This window comes from Pelodiscus sinensis, chromosome 9 (genome assembly GCF_052426305.1).
Source record: "Pelodiscus sinensis isolate ZL-2025 chromosome 9, ASM5242630v1, whole genome shotgun sequence".
In the NCBI taxonomy this organism is placed as follows: domain Eukaryota; kingdom Metazoa; phylum Chordata; order Testudines; family Trionychidae; genus Pelodiscus; species Pelodiscus sinensis.
Window position 1 is genome coordinate 59,537,950 of NC_143060.1, and position 18,449 is coordinate 59,556,398.

An 18,449-nucleotide genomic window follows, 5' to 3' on the forward strand; every position below is an offset into this window, starting at 1 on the left:
AGAATTCACAGGAAAACAAAAGTTATTATAGTACCACTTTCTTAAATGGGCATCCACCCTACTCTTAAAGTTATACAGCAAGGTCCAGTGGATGTACTGTACCTAATGCTTCAAAGTTGCCAGTCAGATATATTAGAACTTGAGCAAAAACATACTATAGCGTCCTAGTTTAATGGGTTTTAAGACAAGACGCTGTCAATTTTCTATAGCATAGCACAATGCATTGACATCTGTGGATGAATACTGAGTCCCCTTTAGGCTGGTCCAAAGAATTCAAGAAACAGGCTTTAAGATGAAACCTATAAGAAATTTTATGTTGAGAGCAAAAAGTAAGGTAACAAAAATGTATAGTCTCCGTAGGCTCACATTCCCTTAAAATACTGTTAATGAAATTCATAGGGAAGAAAATCCAAGATCACTAAGCAAAAACTTGAATGGGAGGAGGGCACTCTCTTTATGGGAAAGAAGCTCTCACGTACAAATGCCAGAAACAAAGAGAATACACAATTAAAACCTGAGAAGTTGAGGAGGGAAAAGATTTTTAATCTGATTGCACAGAGCTGAATGTTAACTACAACATTTTCAACACCCCTACCTCTTCAGATAAAAGCTGAGTGTGTGCACCCACTCCCATTTTGTAGATGTTCATGACATCCTCTGGCATTTTGTCTGACTTGATGGAATGTCAAACCAGAAACTATTGGCAAGAGACTCAAGTTCCAAAGCAGAGATGGTGTTTACTGACTCAAACTCATCACGGACCTGAGGAAGTGCTGAGGAATGGCTGAGCTTTGCTTTCCTGGTTAATGCTTTTGAAGTTTTGCCTATAAGCTTCTGGCAGAAACTCTTTAACTAAGAGCATTTTGCTCCACCGTAACAAAAATACCTATGTACAGCCTTATTACTAAGAACTGCACAGAGATGCAAAAACATTTTGTAGCCCTGTAAACTTCCTTTCCCAACATTTTTCTTTTCAAAAGGAGAGTAAAATGGCTTTTAGCTTCATTAGTTGAAGACAGCGGAATCCAAAAGACAGGCAGGTGAGACAGTTAATTCTTATTTATGTATTTGTCTTGGTAACCACTTGGAAAGTACCTGGCTTAGGCTACAATATCTTAGCAAGGCTCAAGAGTTTCTCAGAAGAAAAACGCCTTATTCTTAATAGGCAAATACTGAACAAGAAGCTTTCTCCAAGACAGAAAACTCAAACTTTCAACTTAAAATGTGATATCATGACTATAGAATGATCCAGAACTAGTGTTGAGATGAATAAAAAACAATAATCCAGAAATGGACATTGCACTGCTGGGACAGGGTAAGAGCATTTCTTCCATTTGTCCTTTTAACAATAATTCAGACAAAGCCTTTGAAGGCACACACAAAAATCCTCTTCTGCTGTGTCTTTGTATATCAGAATTGCCAAGTAACAAAGATGGACTACTTATGTTAGCTAGTTGTCTGTGATGACCAAAGACATAACATTGCCCTCTAAACGTTTTCCAGCTGGAGACATGAAGGGTCACACAGATAATGGCCAACCTATCAAAGATGGATAAGCAGAATGTTTCCATTCCCAGATAAATCTGCACAGGAAGCCCAAATGGGAATTGTAGCTGGTACAGCTCACGGGAACAGGAAGCTCTTATCCGAAAAGTTCTTGGATGTAATGGCCCTCAACAACTTTGTGCCTTTAAATCAAAGGTGTCACACTCCTAACCATCTTCAGAGTTAGTGTATAGATGAGGAAGTTATGAAAAGCCTTGAAGGTTAAGCAATGAAATGTGAAACCAAAGTCTGCCTCAACTGTCCAGACTATACAGGAAACAGTAGAACAGAAAATACATATGGCATCAAGTATTTAAGATGAATGTGCTGCTTGAAGAGTCAAACCCCTCAAAGCTGCTTCTCAAGAATGCTTCAATTGCTCTTCTGGTATTGAGGATTTTTTCCTTTTCAACTAGGAACAAAATTGTGTGTAGCAGGGTACTTTTCCAAGCTCTGCACATAAAACTCAACCTCTGCCTACTTGAACCTTTAGTCATTTGGTAAATGTAGAGTACTTGCTTCATGCACAATATTGTTACATTTTTAAAGTACTTTTTGCTCAGGCATGTTAAGAAAAGTCTTATTGTCAGAAAAAAAACAAAGATAAGAGAACCCCTTAAAAACAGAACATCTCTAACTGATTAAGAGGAAAGAAAGCTGAGGTGATCATCCAATAAATGGTATTACAGGTATTCATTCGTTCTCAAATTAAGGAATTGAAGATGCAGCCATATCACCCTATCTCTGCAAAACTTGGTAAAAGATGAGGCACTGCAGGTTCCTCACTCTCCGATAAAATAATTTTTACCAGGAAAGTGATCTTCCCATATAAAGAGACCCTGAAGTTCACAGGTTAACTAGTTAAAAAGGAACTTTCATCAGCCCTTATTACTATCACACAAAGTGATTTTGGATCAGGGAAGGGAGATTTCATTAAAATCAAACACTATACAAGAGAACTGGAAAATGGCCACTGCTGAACCTACTATTTTAAAGAAAGAATGCTGCGGAAATTCTGGGAATTGCAGATCCAAGACCCTCACTTTAGAATCTGGTCAATTCGTTAAAAGAATAAGGAAGTTCTAAAACATCTAGACCGGGGTAGGGAACCAAAGGCCCAGGGGCCGGATGCGGCTCCCAGCTTGCCTAGATCTGGCCCCCGAGACTCAGGGCTCCCCCACCATGGGGCTGGAGCACACAAATTTATTAGCCTAGGCCTTCCTAGGGTCTGGTGTGTGAGGGAAGTGTCTCTCTCCTCAGTCGGGGGGCCATGTCAGTGAGCGCTTCCTCCCTCCCCCCGACTTGTTGGCAGCCTCGGATTAACTTTTCTGTGGGCCAAAAAAAAAAAGTTGCCAACCCTGTTCTAGACGGAATAAAGAAAGCAGTATTCCAGATTAGGGATGCTAAATTTTGAGTAATTGACTAATCGAATAGTCGATGCAATTTGCATCGTGGAGCTCAGGATCAGCTGGGGACTCCCCCACTGACTCCAGGCTCCTTGTGGCACTGCTGCTTTGAAACACTGCGTGCAGGCCGAGGACACCCCAGCTAGCCCCGGGCTGCACAAGGTATTTCAAAGTGGCAGTGCTGCGTGTAGCCCTGGGTCTGTCCCCCCTAACCCCTTTCCACTCTCCCGCCCTTGCTGTATTTCTCATAGAGGCAGCAAGCAGTGTGTGTGTGTGGGGGGTGGGTGGTGTGGTGGGGGGGGAGGGGGGGGGCGCAACTAGTTGACTCAACTATCTGATAAGCATTTGCTTATTGGATAGTCGACTAGCTATTCACATCCCTATTCCAGATTATGACAAGAACAGGCAGGATTCAGCAAGCAAGATCAAGTATAGATCAAATACTAGCCCCACATAGCATAATACTGCTGATCGGATAGTAGTCAATGTTTTCTGTGAATTTTATAGATTTCCAAAAAGCCTTTGATACAGTGACAACAGTTTTTATGAAAGATGTTCTGCCACTGTGGAATCCCTAAGAAATTTATGAATATCCTTCAGCGCGTCTATGAAAATATGACCTGCCAAACAATACATAAAAGCAAACTGATTAAGCCATTAAACGTTCCTTCAGACATCAGACAAGAATGTCTTGTCTTTTTATTGGGAGTGGACTGGGTAATGAGAAACCATAGAACAATGAAGGGTCATACAATGGACTTTCATACAAGAGTTAGGGCACCTTGACTTTGCAGATGACATCAGCTTGTTGTCTCATATCCATAGAGATCTGTACACCAACACAAATGATCTCCAAGCTTATGCACAAATAGTAGGGTTGACAAATACCAAGAAAATTAAAACTATGAGAATTAACACAACAAACACCAATAACACTTTCACAGGCTGACATGTCATATCTTGGCAGCACTGTAAGTAAAACAGGTGGAACAAAGTAAGGAGAACACTGAAACACACAGAAAAAGAACTAGAAACTATCAAAATGGCATGGAAAGAAGCTAAACTGCAGCTGGAGACTGGCATAGATGGAAGGCTCTGGTGAAAACCCTATGTTCTGCAAAGAATGGAAAGAAAAATGAAAATATCTAGGGTTGGTATTATCAGGAGGAGTGTAATGGAGTGCTCTTATTAATCATATTTTTAGAGCTGTCAAAGCTCTATCACAGCATCATTTCAATTTCATTCTTTTAAACAGAATGACCTTCCATGCAAAGTCAGCAGTTTTATAATTTTTTAAAACAACCCTATAAGGCATCAGCTGATCACCAAAGAAACATCTCCCCCCAGCTCTTCAACTACTGTTCCTTCGAAAGTCAAAAGATTGCTGAGGGATAATTAAGGACTAACAACAATAGTAGCTGTGTTTATTAAGATTACACACAAAAAAACTGTTAGAGGAACATTAAGGTTACAAACTCAAGCACTCTGTGCAGTGAAGGAGACTGTACAGGAACTAGAAGGCCTGTAGTGGATTGCAGGGAAGGCTCTGGAGAACTGGATTCAATCCCTTCTTCTGCCAAAATTCCCATATGATCTTTTAAACAACACTTTTCAAAAGGTGATCAATTAATTGTGTCTCTTATTTTAAAGGTGCTTGACTTGAGACTCTTGGTTTGATTTGCAGAAGTATTGAGCATGCTCAGCTGCAATTCAAATCAATAGGAGATGTGTCTGAACATATGAAGTTATCTTTAATGCTAAATACTCTTAGTCAGGTTCTAGAAGTCTCAAATTGGACAGCCATTTAGTGGATACTTTTGATTTTACTGTGTGTGTTAATTCTCCATCTCTAAAATAGGAATGATGGCCCCTCATCTCACAGGAGTGAAGCTGAAAATAAATTAATTGTGAAGCTCTCAGATATTAGTGATGAGCACCACAGAAAAAACAAAGAAGAAATCAATGACTCTGTCCACAGAGCAGGGTTTGAAGAGTGAGCAGTAAAAAAAGGCCTGGAGCCACACACTGAACAAGGAGACAACAAAACATTAAATAGCTGCTCATGAATTATAATTGTATATGTTTTTAAAAAGCATACAAAAAACTTCCATCATAGGGCATCACATTGACATGCACATGGGTCATCAACAGGACTGGCACCTTTAGCTCCACCACACAGACCTCTGTCATTGGAACAGAGTAATTAGTACTAGTAGCAGATTATCTTTTATTCGGACCAGCACTAGAGGAAGATAGGACATTTGACAGTGGATTTCAGAGATATCTGCTGACAGCAGGGGAATGGTGAAACTCAGGGATTTTGGATTCCATTGCAGGCTCTGGGGAAGAAGGGAGGGGTGTCTCTAAAAGGTAGACTGTTCTGCCCCTTCCCCTTAAAGCTTCTCATCTCTATCCTATCCCAGTCCTAGTCCTGTCTCTGCCCCACCATTGGCTCCCCACCACTGTCATTCTCCTCACCCCGTCAGTCCCACTCTTCACTTGAAGCTTTTAATCCCAGTCCCTTTGCCCAGTAAGTCATTGCCTCCCCTCTTTAATCTCCTTCCTTTCCCAGTCTTCTTGGCCAGCCATTCCCAGTTCTTTTTCCAAACTCACTGGTTTCTCCCCCTACCTTCTACTTTCCCATTTAGGTTTCACAATCCTGCTAGCTCCTAGTCCCATTCACCTTCCCTGGGCTTCTCTCACAATCTCAGAATCCTCCCCTCCCCTGGCTCCTTTTGCTCAACCAGCTCCACTTGTTCCTGATGCCTCAATTCCTTCTCAGACCTGTATCCTCTCCTCCTCTTCCCCATCCCACTAAAGATTCCCTATCCTAGTCTCCATGCTTTTGGCAGCCTCCACCCCAGTCTCTGTTCCTAGGGTCCTTGTTCCATTCTACTCCCCTAGCCCTTCCCAGAACAGCCTCAGTCTACCTGCCCCTTCTGTAATTCAATCAAATTTCCTCCCACAAGCTGTACAGGGGCCATAAGAGAGAGCATTGAGCGTAGTAGAAAAAGAGGTTCCCTACTATTTGTTCCAGTGCCCAGTTCTATCCTGACCTGGGAGTGGCTGGGAGCAGTCACTACAGAGGAAGTCCTTTTGAGCACCCACAGCCCTGAATTGAAGCATGCTCAGTTTACACTGTGGAGATGGTACATGCACAATTTAGTTAATAATATGAGCAGTGAAAGGTTCAAGCATGCCTAGTGTACATAAAATCTTTGGAGCATTTAACTGTTAAACTCTAGCAAGTGCAAACTACAATTTATCAAAGGCTCATAACTTGACCAAATTTGGCCAGATTTTCAGGGATGTGGCAAAAGGCGCATCCCTGAAACAAAGGCTATCCCTTTCCAAATCTCTCAAGTCCCTGCTCCAATGTGTAAGGACACTAATGCTTTCCAAGGAAAAGGCTCTCAAGTTTTTTTTCCAACCTTGAAAAATCAGCATTTTTTATGGTCTTGATCAGAAACAGCTGAATGGTATGGACTGAAAATAAAAAAATAAAAAAGGCAGTCTCCCAGCATAGAAAATTTCAGCCCAAACAGTTTGGCAAAAGTATAAGCAATTGAATATGAGATCTTGTAAAACAGAAGCATTAAGGAACCTTGGTCTACCAGCCTCACCTATAATCAATATTTTGCCTTTTTTAGATTCAGTCTGTTGCAGGAATCTGGAATTAATACCTTATGCTCTTCCTTCTCCAGGTACAACATTAAACAAGTGGTCAAGTGCAAGCACAAGCAACTGCTGGAGACAGCATACAAGACTTCGCAAATAAACCATGCAAGCTAAGCTGCTTGCATTCACTATCAGAACAAAAAGTGTAAAAACATTGTGAGTTTGTACAGAGACTAGTGTTTCAAAACTCACCTGTGTGTAGAAACCACTAGCTGCCTCTAGGAATAGAGAAAGGTTTGCCTGAACTTCACTTCGATTCGGGTTTGCTCGGTTTTTTGCCTGCCCCTGAAGTGTCGTGATCTGATTCTTAAAAGCATGATTCCAGCTGAGAATAAAACACAATTCTGTCAGCTACAGCAGTGACTCACTGGACAGACACTGAGCTCCTTAAGAATGGGAAATGTTTGTTATAATTGTAAGACACCTGGTGCTAACTCCAAATCTCTCCACGTATTCTAGTGTCTTAATTGTGCCCTTTTCAAATGGAACAGAATTTGCAATGGAAATCTCAAGTCAAACATGGAAGAACTGCAACCCGGAAGATCTCTCCCCCATTTCTGTTTCAGAGTCTCTGTCCCTAAATTAGTATAAATGTACAGCTGGAGCTCCATTACCAGCTTTCCAAATGCTCAGAATGGCAGTGTTAGGGAATACTTCTTCCTCTTATGATCTGCCTTTAAGAACAGCCACACTGAGTCAGACCAAAGATCCACCTAGCCCAGCATTCTATCTTAAGACCGTGGCCAGTGTCAGGTGCCCTTTCCTTGATGGTATCAGGAAGTCAAATCCCTCTCTTTCCTCCTTTCTTCAACATCAATTGAAGGGGCTCAACACCACTTTTCACCCTACAGGAGGATCTTCATCAGTGATGACTGCAGCACCCTCTTCTCTGCTAGAAGAAGAATGCTGATCACAAGGATGGCTCCCAGCTTGTTTTACTACCACAGAGTACTCTACTCCTGTGCTTCAGAAAAAGAAGAGTGCCAAGTTGAAAGGCAGGATGGCACTTCCTTGTATGTGAGTTAGAGCTGACATTATCGGATAAGCAAGTGTGGTTTTGAGTCTCTTGTTCTGAGAGCTCTCTCCACTCGTATGGCTCAAGAATAGTGATAGAAATGTAGCCGTGTTAGTCTGGTGTAGCTGAAACAAAAAACAGGACTATGTAGCACTTTAAAGACTAAGATGGCTCTCAAGTGAGGCTAGATCTCATCCCCTGACCTCAATGGGAATTACACTATAATTAGGGCTGAGTATCCAAAATCCTTTCTTTTTTATGACAAAGACTTATGTGACAGAGCAGCTCCTCTTGGACATAGGGGAAAACAGATTATTTACTGGTTTGATTAAAAAAAGTAGGTCCACAGATTAGAATTCTTTAACAAGATTTTGGGACCACTGCAGGGATTTCACTAGGAATCAGATACTGGAAAGTTTCTATGTAACAAGTGACACCTCTTGTCCACATTAAATCAGTTTCATAAACAGTGTATGCCACTGCATGTATGCTGCACATACCTAAACAATACTATATACAAGTCCTTTTTTGTGACTACAAATCCACTAGCGATTTTCTGATACCCATAAGAACGTTTGGGGAAAAAACTGCTGTGAAAAAACTGTAAACATCCTTTCGCTCTCCATTCTCGTACATTCTCCCAAGTTCTTTAAATTAAGTGTAAGATTATTCAAAAAATGTTTATTCAAACTTCCCCTTATAAAATGGGCTCCACTTTTTATAAGTGGTACCCACTCTTCCATAAATCTTGTAAGGATCCTGCTTTAGTACACAAATACAGGGTGAACTGATTAGAATACTTACAGGTCCTGTTCCACTTTCTTGTCTAAAGCATACTCCAGATCAGTTACTAGCATTTTCTGGTATAAGTCCTGCAGAGCTTGTCTGGATGTCCAGACTTCAGCTGGACCCAGCTTTGAATCTGGACATGAGGGAAAAAAAACAATAACCCACAAATGGATACACAGAACCACATCATTTCAACTGATTTTTTCCCCTACCTGCCCTGGGAAAGAAAACACTGTGTCATGCTGCCTCTCTTCAATTACAGCTTCATTAAAACAAAACAAAACCACAACTAGAAACACCAATCAATACCAGGAAGACATTTGCAAGCTTTGCAACAAAGGGCCAAAATGTCAAACTGCTAGAAACCAAAAGATTTCACATGAATTTCAAATGCAGACTATCAGCAACAACAGCATGCTATCTTGTAAAAGCTGGAAGATAGATGCTCCAGTGCTGCATTTTAGGATTTCATAGACTGTATTTGGAGTATCCATAATTTAACGTTTGCCTCAGCAATGCCAGCATCTTTGGAGACAGATCTTTTTGCAATTCATTTTAAATAAGTATCAGATCAGTCATTACCCAAGGCACATGAGTTAGGTAAGTCCTGCTCTCCCCCTCCCAGTTGGAAGACTGGACTCATCCTATGTCACCTGTTGGGAAAGGAAAGAACTTGTCTCTCCGTAAGTGTTTTAAGACACTGCATAAAAGTTTTAACTACAGGATGAACCTCTCTAGTCTGGCACTCTCTGGTCTGACAATATCTGTGGCCCGGCATGATGTGCTAGTCTAATGTCCACCAGTCTAGGCTCTCAGTGCTCTGAGCTGTTATTTCTCTCTATTTTACCCTTAAATGTCTTAAGAGTCCAGTAAGTAGTAGAAATATTGGTAATGTTGCTAGCAAACTGGCCTCCCATGGGTCAGCAAATTATCTGGTTTGTCACTGATCAAGTTCCAAGGGTGCTGGACTAGAGAGGTTCGACCTGAATTTACATTATGAGTGTCTAAGCTCCTTCCATCTATTCACTAGATCATCTTTAGAAGTAACAATTTGAACTCAGGATTTCAATTACATCTCAATGTCCAAAGTTACAACGAAATTTTATAGCCTGCTTCTTTTATGTGCATCTTCTCACTCCTATTAGAAGTCTGGCAAGTATATTGGGTCACTAAAGCACAAACAAAAACAGGACTCAAAATGCAATTTTATTAACTGCACTAGCGGTAAAATAAAAGACATTACCTGTCATGTCAGTCTTCAGGACTTCTGCCTGCCTGCAAGAGGAAGAAAGGACAAGACATTAGACATTAACAAGTACTGACTAAGATAATCAAGTTACAGAAAACAAGTGCGGGGATTTGTTGCCCCCCTTTTTTTTTTAAATTAAAAATATAATTACTTGAGTGTAGGGTAAGGACAAGATTTAGGTCTCATGGGCTTGTCTACACAGGTAAGCTATACCAATAAGCTGCTAAGATGTGAATTTACACCACGGCTGGGTCTACACTGGGCCACTTATTCTGGAAAATCAGCCGCTTTTCCAGAATAAGCTGCGAGCTGTCTACACTGGCCCTTGAATTTCTGGAAAAGCAACGACGCTCTACTGTACAAAATCAGACGCTATTCCAGAAAAGCTACGCTGCTCCCGCTCGGGCATAAGTCCTTATTCCGGAACACTGTTCCGGAAAAGGGCCAGTGTAGACAGCCCAGTAGTCTTTTCTGGAAAAAAGCCCCGATCGCGAAAATGACGATCGGAGCTCTTTTCCGGAAAGGCGCGTCTACATTGGCCACAGATGCTTTTCCGGAAAAGCATCTGTGGCCAATGTAGACGCTCTTTCCGGAAATACTTATAACGAAAACTATTCTGTTTTAAGCATTTCCGGAAATTCATACCAGTGTAGACACAGCCCACTAGAACTTATGATGTAAACACTTATGCTGTTTAACTTAAACCCTTTCAAAGGAACATATAAGAATGGCTTCACTTTAGTTTAACTAATAAAAGCCAATCTTGTACCTGAATAAAGGTGCCCACGTGGGGAGTTACATTGGTATAAATGAATGTTACTTACCTAAATCATAGTTCGAGACAGACTACATAGTCACACTCATGGGATGTGCTGGCCAATGAAGTTTACACTGTCAAACCTCATAACAGTGCCTCTTAGGGCATGTCTTCACTATAGAAGGGATTGACGGGCAGCGATCAATCCACTGAGGGCTGATTTATTGTGTCTATACTAAGCGCAATAAATTGACCAACAAGTGCTTTCCCACTGACTCCATTACTCCACCACAATGAGACAAGTCAGGCGGTCTACACTGCATGTTATTTTTGGCAGAAAATATGCAAATGGAGCACTCATTTGCATATCTCGTGCTCTCATTTGCATGTCCTGTTCTGATCCTTTTTGTGGTAGAGGTTTTTGCAATAAAAAGCTCTGTGTAGATGGGGCCATTTGTCGGGAAAAAAAACCCTTTTGCGCAAGAGCCTGTAAACCTCATTTTTTGAGGAATAAGGGCCCTTGCACAAAAGGGGTTTTTCTGACAAGTGGTGTAAGATTTTTGCTTTTTATTGCAAAAACCTCTTCTGCAAAAAGGATTGGAAGAGGCTATGCAAAAGAGAATGCAAGGTATGCAAGTGAGTGCTCCATTTGGATATCTTCTGTTGGGGAAAAAAAAAAAAAAACCCACACAGTGTTGTCGTAGCCTAAGAAGAATTGATGGGAGAGCATAAGCTGTTGACTTACCACAGTCATGGTGAGCAGATCTAAGCATGTTGCCTTCAGCTACATTATTCATGTAGCTGAAGTTGTGTAACTTAGGTCAATGGCCCACAGTAGTATCGACAAGGCCTTTGAGTACTCATGCATCCCTCATCCTTTGACTGTGCATGCCTGAACTTTCTATGAACAAGCCTGTAAAATGGGACATGGTGCCCGTTACTGCAGTTCCTTCTAGGGAGTCCTCACAGAATCTTGCCTGAGGAGTAAGGAAAAGGAAACGACGGACAGGGAGCATGCAGTAACCATCCTGAACTCACCTACAGGTAAGTATCCTTCATTTCGTCAAGTGTCCTCAGCATATCCCCATTTGGCAAACAACGCCCCATAAATGAAAGGTGGAACTCCAAGTCCTAATTCAAGTCCTGCTCTCCCAAACTGAGACTCTGATCTAGTTATTAGATCAAAGGAGTATTGTTTTGTAAAAGTATATATAGAAATCCAAGTAATAACCTTACAGATTTCTACAATTAGAACATATTGGAACCGGGTCTATTTCTAAATATTATCTGACCTAACTACATCACTCAAGGCTGTGAAAAATTTCACACTGTCTGATATAGTTAAGTCAACCTAGTCTCCACTGAGAACCCAGCGAGGTTGATAGAAGAATTCTTCCACTGACCTAGCTACTGCCTCAAGGGGGTAGATTTACTACAGTGACGGAGACATCCCTTTGGTCACTATGGTAAAGTATCTGTGCCACAAGAGTGCAGACATAGCCTACATACCATGTGTTATGGATGCAGACATTGCTTTGGCAGCATGACTTAATCCCAAAAGAGAGCTAAATGGACATTAACTTAAAGCTCTCTTCTATGCACGGTGTAACCCATCTAGAGAATGTCTGTAAAGAGACAGTGACCTTTACAGTTGTCTATGTGTCAGAGACACAGACTGGCAACCTGAAAAGGTAGCTTAGTTTCCCATAGTCCATATAATATTGGAAGGGCAATGTTCTGATTGAGAACTCAGGATGTCAAACAAGCTGGGCTATTTCTTCCCTGTGACAGATAAGAGCATCAGTCTCACTGCCATTCAGTCCACAATTTCACAGAAAACATCTTCAGAAGAGGAAGCAACCCCTTGCACTTGATATTCCATATGCTGCTTGTCTGACAGCATCAGGAACTATAGTAGAGGAAATGGTCCATAAAAGAAGGGGAAGTCAACAGATCAAGACTCTCAGAAGAGAATTCTTTCCTGATCTTTAGTGGGAGGTACACCTAAGCCAATGAGAACACAAAAAAGAATTTGATAACACTTAAAGGTCACCAAGAGCCAAACAGTAACTATCATCCATGCCAGTAAACAAATTCATGTTCCACATCATATCTGAGAGAGTGTAATGATATATAGACTCCATATTTACCACTGCATTCCTTCTTATAATAATGGAAGCCAGGAGGTGCACTGATCTGTTTAACACATACAATTCTTCCTCTTCTTACAAGTCTATAGTAGAAATTATTGAAGACACTACGGGTTTGTCTACACTTCAATAAAAAACCTGCACCTGGGTCAAGCACAGCTCACTCAGGCTCTCAGGGTGCAGGCTCCTGGACCATCAAACTGCAGCACAGATATTGTGGCTTGAGCTGGAGCGTAATCTTTGAGACTCCATGAGGGGCAAAAGTCTGAGACACCAAACTCCAGGCTGAGAACAAATATCTATACTGCAATTGTATAGCTTCACTGACAGAGCCTCACAGCCCAAGTCAGCTGACACAGGCCAATTACAGGTTTTATTGCTGCGTAAATGTACCCTACAAGACCTGGCATGTGTAAAACGGAGTGTTAGAGGGGGAAGAGACATACATGGGGGATATCAGAGAACTTTTTGGACCTCTTCTTTAGCTAGGAGGGCATTCAAGGAGAACTAGTTCATTTTATCCCACCCAGGAGAAGAAAAAGCTTGTCTCTAGATTCCAGAAACATGCAATTGCAGAGCTATATAGTGTATCTGCACTATATCTGCAGAGTGAACAGCAGATGAAGAAACTATTTCCTGCTCTGCAACAACTTTTGCATCCAATATGGTCTTCAGAACTGAGAGATGACTCTTAGGCAGGCATACAACTTGAACCAGAATATCAGTCTTCGATTTAGGATCTGCTGTTCTCCTGTCTGGATGCAATGGAACTGAGGAGGCTCTCAATTTCAATTTTTCCCTGCTAACAGAAGCCTTATCTTGCATATCTTGGAACTGAAGTAGAAAGATGTGAAAGTTTTGCTTTCATCTCACAGGCTGAAAGAGACCGAGTCCAAGTGCCTGTAAATGCCAAAGATCTGGGGAACCAACAGTACTGAGGTGATGGATCCTGATCCTTGAAACCTTCTAAGTAAGCATTCTTCTTAATGCCAGAGGCATAAGGAGTAGCTCACAGGACGATCTCTTTTCATCCTGAATACATATCCCTTGGATGTGTCCAGTCCAGGAGACGCTGCAACCAGAGATTCATGAAGTAATAAAACTTACAGCCTGTTGTGGCATTCCTTGTATGCTCTCAGCGTAAGTGTGTTATGATGCTACACCCTGAAGGAGAGTGACCCTCGCCAAGGTGCTCTGTGTGGGCATTCAAAACAAGAAAGACTTCACGGTAAGAAGTACATCTTTCAGAAGCAAATCTGAACTGTCTGACCTGCCATGGAGCCAGTTGTCAGAACTGGAATGATCTACTATACAGCATAAGAATAAAAACCAACTAACCAACCTTTTTATTACAGCGACACTAAAAACTACACTGAAGTAAATCATTAAATTCTTTAGGAGAAATCTCCTGATCTGCTAGAGGTGAACTTGTCCATATCTATCTGCTGATGTGGCTGGAAAGAACTCAGGCAGTAAGCAGAAGGCACCACATCCACATTTCATAGCCTTGCCCTCAGATTGTTCAGGAACACAGAGAGGAGAGGTAGGAAGGATGCATGAGTACTCTAACAAACACTGCTAGGACGAGGTTAGGTTCCACTGTCTTAGCTGACCAGGTCAAAGCATTCCATGAGTGGGAATATACAGAAGACGCTCAAAAAAGAATAATAATCAATGTACCTTTACCACAATAATTAGTAAATCTTTCATGTATAGACAAACCCTTAAAGAGTAAGAACAGTTTGAGTTTCAATATGTAGGAAAAATATTTCTGAATCACTAATGTCCCAGCTCAAAACCTTCATTATGTGTCTGTATGGAAGATGTATCCATATAGACATGTGAGAGGCTGTTTCACACTGGAAATTAAATGCAATTTTAAAAAGGTATCTTATAGGCAAAACATAACACTAGATATATTGACTCTCACTTCAGTTTAATACCCAAAAAAAATAACATTCTTATTGTTAATTGTTAAGATCAGTTTTCACTGAAGATCAGTTTTCATCAAATCAATAACCAATGTCAACTCTTTGACCTTAGAATAATATTAAATGATCTATAATTAAACAAAAACATCTATTAATAAAAACATGATCACCAGGAACAGCATATTTCAATCAGCTTGCTCTGCCTATCTTGAAACACTTCTAGCTCAGAGACACCAAAATGAAAGCTGCACCAACAGTGAAGAAACGAGTGGCAATTGCATTGTGGAAACTTGCAATATCAGACTGATACCAGACATCAGGAAAAAAATATGGAGCTTGAAAATCCACTGTAGGGGAAGTTCTATGTGCAGGGCGATTACAACAGTGACTCTTGGCAATGTGTAGGTCATAATGGATTTGCAGCATTGTGGGATCCCAAACCATAGTGCAGCAATAGATGACAAGCCTATCCCCATTTTGGCATCAGATCATTTTGCCACAGAGTACAACAGAAAAGGTTACTTTTCGATGGTATTTCCACAGTCTTAGATGACCAGGTCAAAGCATTCCATGAGTTGGAATATACAGAAGACGCTCTAAAAAGAATCATAATCAATGTACCTTTACCACAATAATTAGTAAACCTTCCATGTATAGACAAACCCTTAAAGGAAGGGTTCCTACGTAGGAAAAATATTTCTGAATCACTAATGTCCCAGATCAAAACTTTCATTATGTGTCTATATGGAAGAAAAAGTTTCATATAAGAAGTTTGGGTGTATCACTGGATATGCTTGGCCAACATCAATGTTGGCTGGTCAAGAAGGTGCATGACACGCATATCTTTAAGAACCTAGGACAGTTCAGAAAGCTAGAAACAAGGACATTTCCCCCCTCAACTGGAAGATTACCATTGGTAATGCTGATGTGCCAACAGGGATCCTGGGGAGCCCAGTCTATCCCCTTCATCCCTCACTTAAGTGATACATGCATCATCTCAACAGCACTAAGGAAAGATTCAACCACTGGCTCAACAGATGCACAATGATAGCTGGATGTGTTTTGGTAGACTGAAGGGACACTGGCATTGCTTACTCATAAAACTGGATCACAGTAAGAACAATTCCCACTATTCTAACTGCCTGTTGTGTTCTGCACAACATCTGTGAAGCACATGGGGAAAAGATGCCTGCTGAATTTGAACAGCCAAACACAAGAGTTATTGGAAGAGCGCAATGCAGAGCTATATAACTCAGGGAGGCTTTGAAAGAGTACTTAACCAGTGATTTGCAGATTTACACTGTAGTGTACTGTGACTTACCTGGTCTTTTCATCTTGCGGCCTCTTAAGAGTTGTGTGGTGCTTTGTGTACAGATATATACACTGCCAATGCACCTATTAATGTTGTGGTGCTTGCTGTCCTTTTGTGATTATTATACTGTCACTGATCTAATGTGTCACTGTACAGTGTAATGAGTGGGTGTTTTCTGAATTGCTAGGAACTCTGCAGCATATATTATGAACTATTTAAGATTAATTCTTTTCCACACAGAATTTTATTCAGTAACAAAACCAGTGCAAAAAAAAAAAAAAAAAAAAAAATCAAAAGCCTGTACAATTTAAAAGCAAATACATTAAAATGTTAATACATTAGTGTTTTTCTTTCAGTTCTGTTCTGTTAATCTCCATTTTAGCTTTCCATGCACCGAACCATGCCTGTCACAGGTCAGAGTATATGAAGCGGTGGTTGTCTTCTCCAGCATGGAATGGCAGGGTACGGGATGCAAGTCCATGATGCCATGTGAAATGGCCCAGGACTACAAAGGGAGGGAAGCCTTGGCTGGTGGAACTTGTGGGTCTGCAAGAGTCTGCAGCATCTGTTTGTTGCTGAAGAAGCCATGCTGTGGCCTTATGCATTTCCCTCTTTTCCTGCTGGAGCTCCTGGCGCCTTTTCCCAGATGTCTGCAATGTTCATCCTTCTGGCCCTTTGCTCACAGTCTGATGCAATGTTGGCTTGCAAGAACTCATGAAACAGGTCCTCACAAGTCGTTGTCTTTTTCCAGCTCTTGAGTTCTACTGGCATGGAGGAGGAAATGCCTCAACATCCTCAATGGAGCAGCTGCAGATAAAACACAGAGGTACTGTTGTCAATATAGCCACAATGAAAAGTAAAAGTTAAGATTCAGAATTCCCTTCCCTTGCTCCTCTAAAGTTTTATGTGCTTGCATATGGTACCACTCTCAACATTAATCATGGTGAATATAGCCTGTCTGGGTAGAGGGGAAAAACAGCTAGGTTGCATGAAACTGAGTACAGGCAATAGCACTGAATACTGGCACCACATAGCTGATCTCTCACTCTTGAATGCAACAAAAACAGACAGCCAACTGCTGATGGAGTCCCAAAGCTCCCTGGGACCATATGATGCTAGCCTGTGTATTACAATGGTGGCTGGCATGAGAAAGTGTCCTACTGTGGAGGAAGAAATAAGGCAACCATCTCTAGAAATCTTTGGGAGAGGATTGCAGAGTACAACCATGAAAATTTCACTGAGATCTCTGAAGAAGATTCCAGGGACATCCCTGTGTGTAAAAACAAATGGTTTCGTGTGGCCTCCTTGCTTAACTCTACAGAGGAATAAAATGCAGATAACTCTACGTCTCTTTGTTGTGCCTTTATCTCTTCTAATAAAAATAAATAAAAAGCAGCTGTGTCCTGTTAAGCTGATAATACCATCAATACCAATATTTCTACCATTGTGATAGAAAATACAGTTGCACGCTTACCTGAGGTTCCTTTCCCTGCATCAGGATTGCCCATGCTTGACTGAGGTTGCACTGCAGACCTGGCAAACAGGAACTGGTCACATATCCCCATCCTCCTCCTTGCTGTTCAGGCCAGGGGCCTGTGATTGAGGCTCTTTGGAGGAGTGCAAAGTGCTTTGTCAGATGATAGTGGAGTCTTCAAGTATGGCATGCAGCTCTTTATAAAAGCGGCAGGTCTGTTTCTCGGCACTAGATTGGCTGATGGCCTCTCTGATCGTCTGGTATGCCTGATGCAGTACTTTCATTTTCATGAGGCAATGCTGGCCCGTGTCTGTTGTACCCTTTCTCCTGCATCCCCTCCCCCGCCCCCCCCATGAAATCTGGTCATATATGTCCACTTTTCTATAGCTGTCCTTGCACCGGCCTCTTCTCCTGTTCCAGGTCATCTAATATCTCTTGTCTATTACAAGCCACAGTGTGTCTTGAATGGCTGGTTGGCATGATCGGTGGCACATAACAATGGAGAGATGCGAGGCAAGCCAGACAACCAGGAAAAGGCTTTTAAATTCATCAGACTTTAAAAGGGAGAGGAGGGAAGGGGACATCTGACCTTTGGGATTCCCGGGCAGTGGAACGGACAACTGCGACCAAAGCAGTCAGGCACTATGAGACAGTTTACTGAAGGAAAGTTAGGGTTGAGTGTCTACACTCGCGCTGTGTTAACTTCAGTACATTGACCATGACTCAAGTACCATTGGGGGGGAGGTTACTGCACTGCTATAATGGAGTGCTTACTTCGTTTGGAGGCCAATTAAGTATAGGTACATGCACAAGGAAGATGACATCAGGCAGCTTACATCACTTTAAATTTGCAGGTGTGGACCAGGCATAACTAGATTTCAAATTATATACCTGTTCCTACATTTCCTAGACTTCTAAGGAATTAAACTATGGGTAATATTAACAGCAATTCAGAATTTCTCTCTCATCTCCAAGTCAAAATACCTGTTGCAAATATAGGTGTCTGATTTATGGATGACGACAGTCTATCCCTTTTGGGGATGTCACATGTCCAAGGTACAATCCAGACCAATGAGCAGCTGTGTCACTCCTGCCCTCAGACCTTGGATGTTTTGCTGTGGTAGCCACCAGTCTGCACTGCTC

The 18,449-nt window shown here is 41.5% G+C and overlaps 1 protein-coding gene across 4 annotated transcripts in view; it reads right to left on the bottom strand.

Annotated features, from left to right (window-relative positions):
* SMG7 (SMG7 nonsense mediated mRNA decay factor) overlaps positions 1 to 18,449 on the bottom strand; it is an 84,274-nt gene that overhangs the window by 37,052 nt on the left and 28,773 nt on the right. For all 4 annotated transcript variants that reach the window (XM_075936779.2, XM_075936780.2, XM_075936781.2 and 1 more), the window contains 3 exons: positions 9,677 to 9,708; positions 8,449 to 8,566; positions 6,822 to 6,954 (listed from right to left, as the gene is read on the bottom strand). In XM_075936779.2, the coding sequence (XP_075792894.1) occupies positions 6,822 to 6,954; positions 8,449 to 8,566; positions 9,677 to 9,708 (283 nt within the window). The remainder of the gene's footprint in view (positions 1 to 6,821; positions 6,955 to 8,448; positions 8,567 to 9,676; positions 9,709 to 18,449) is intronic.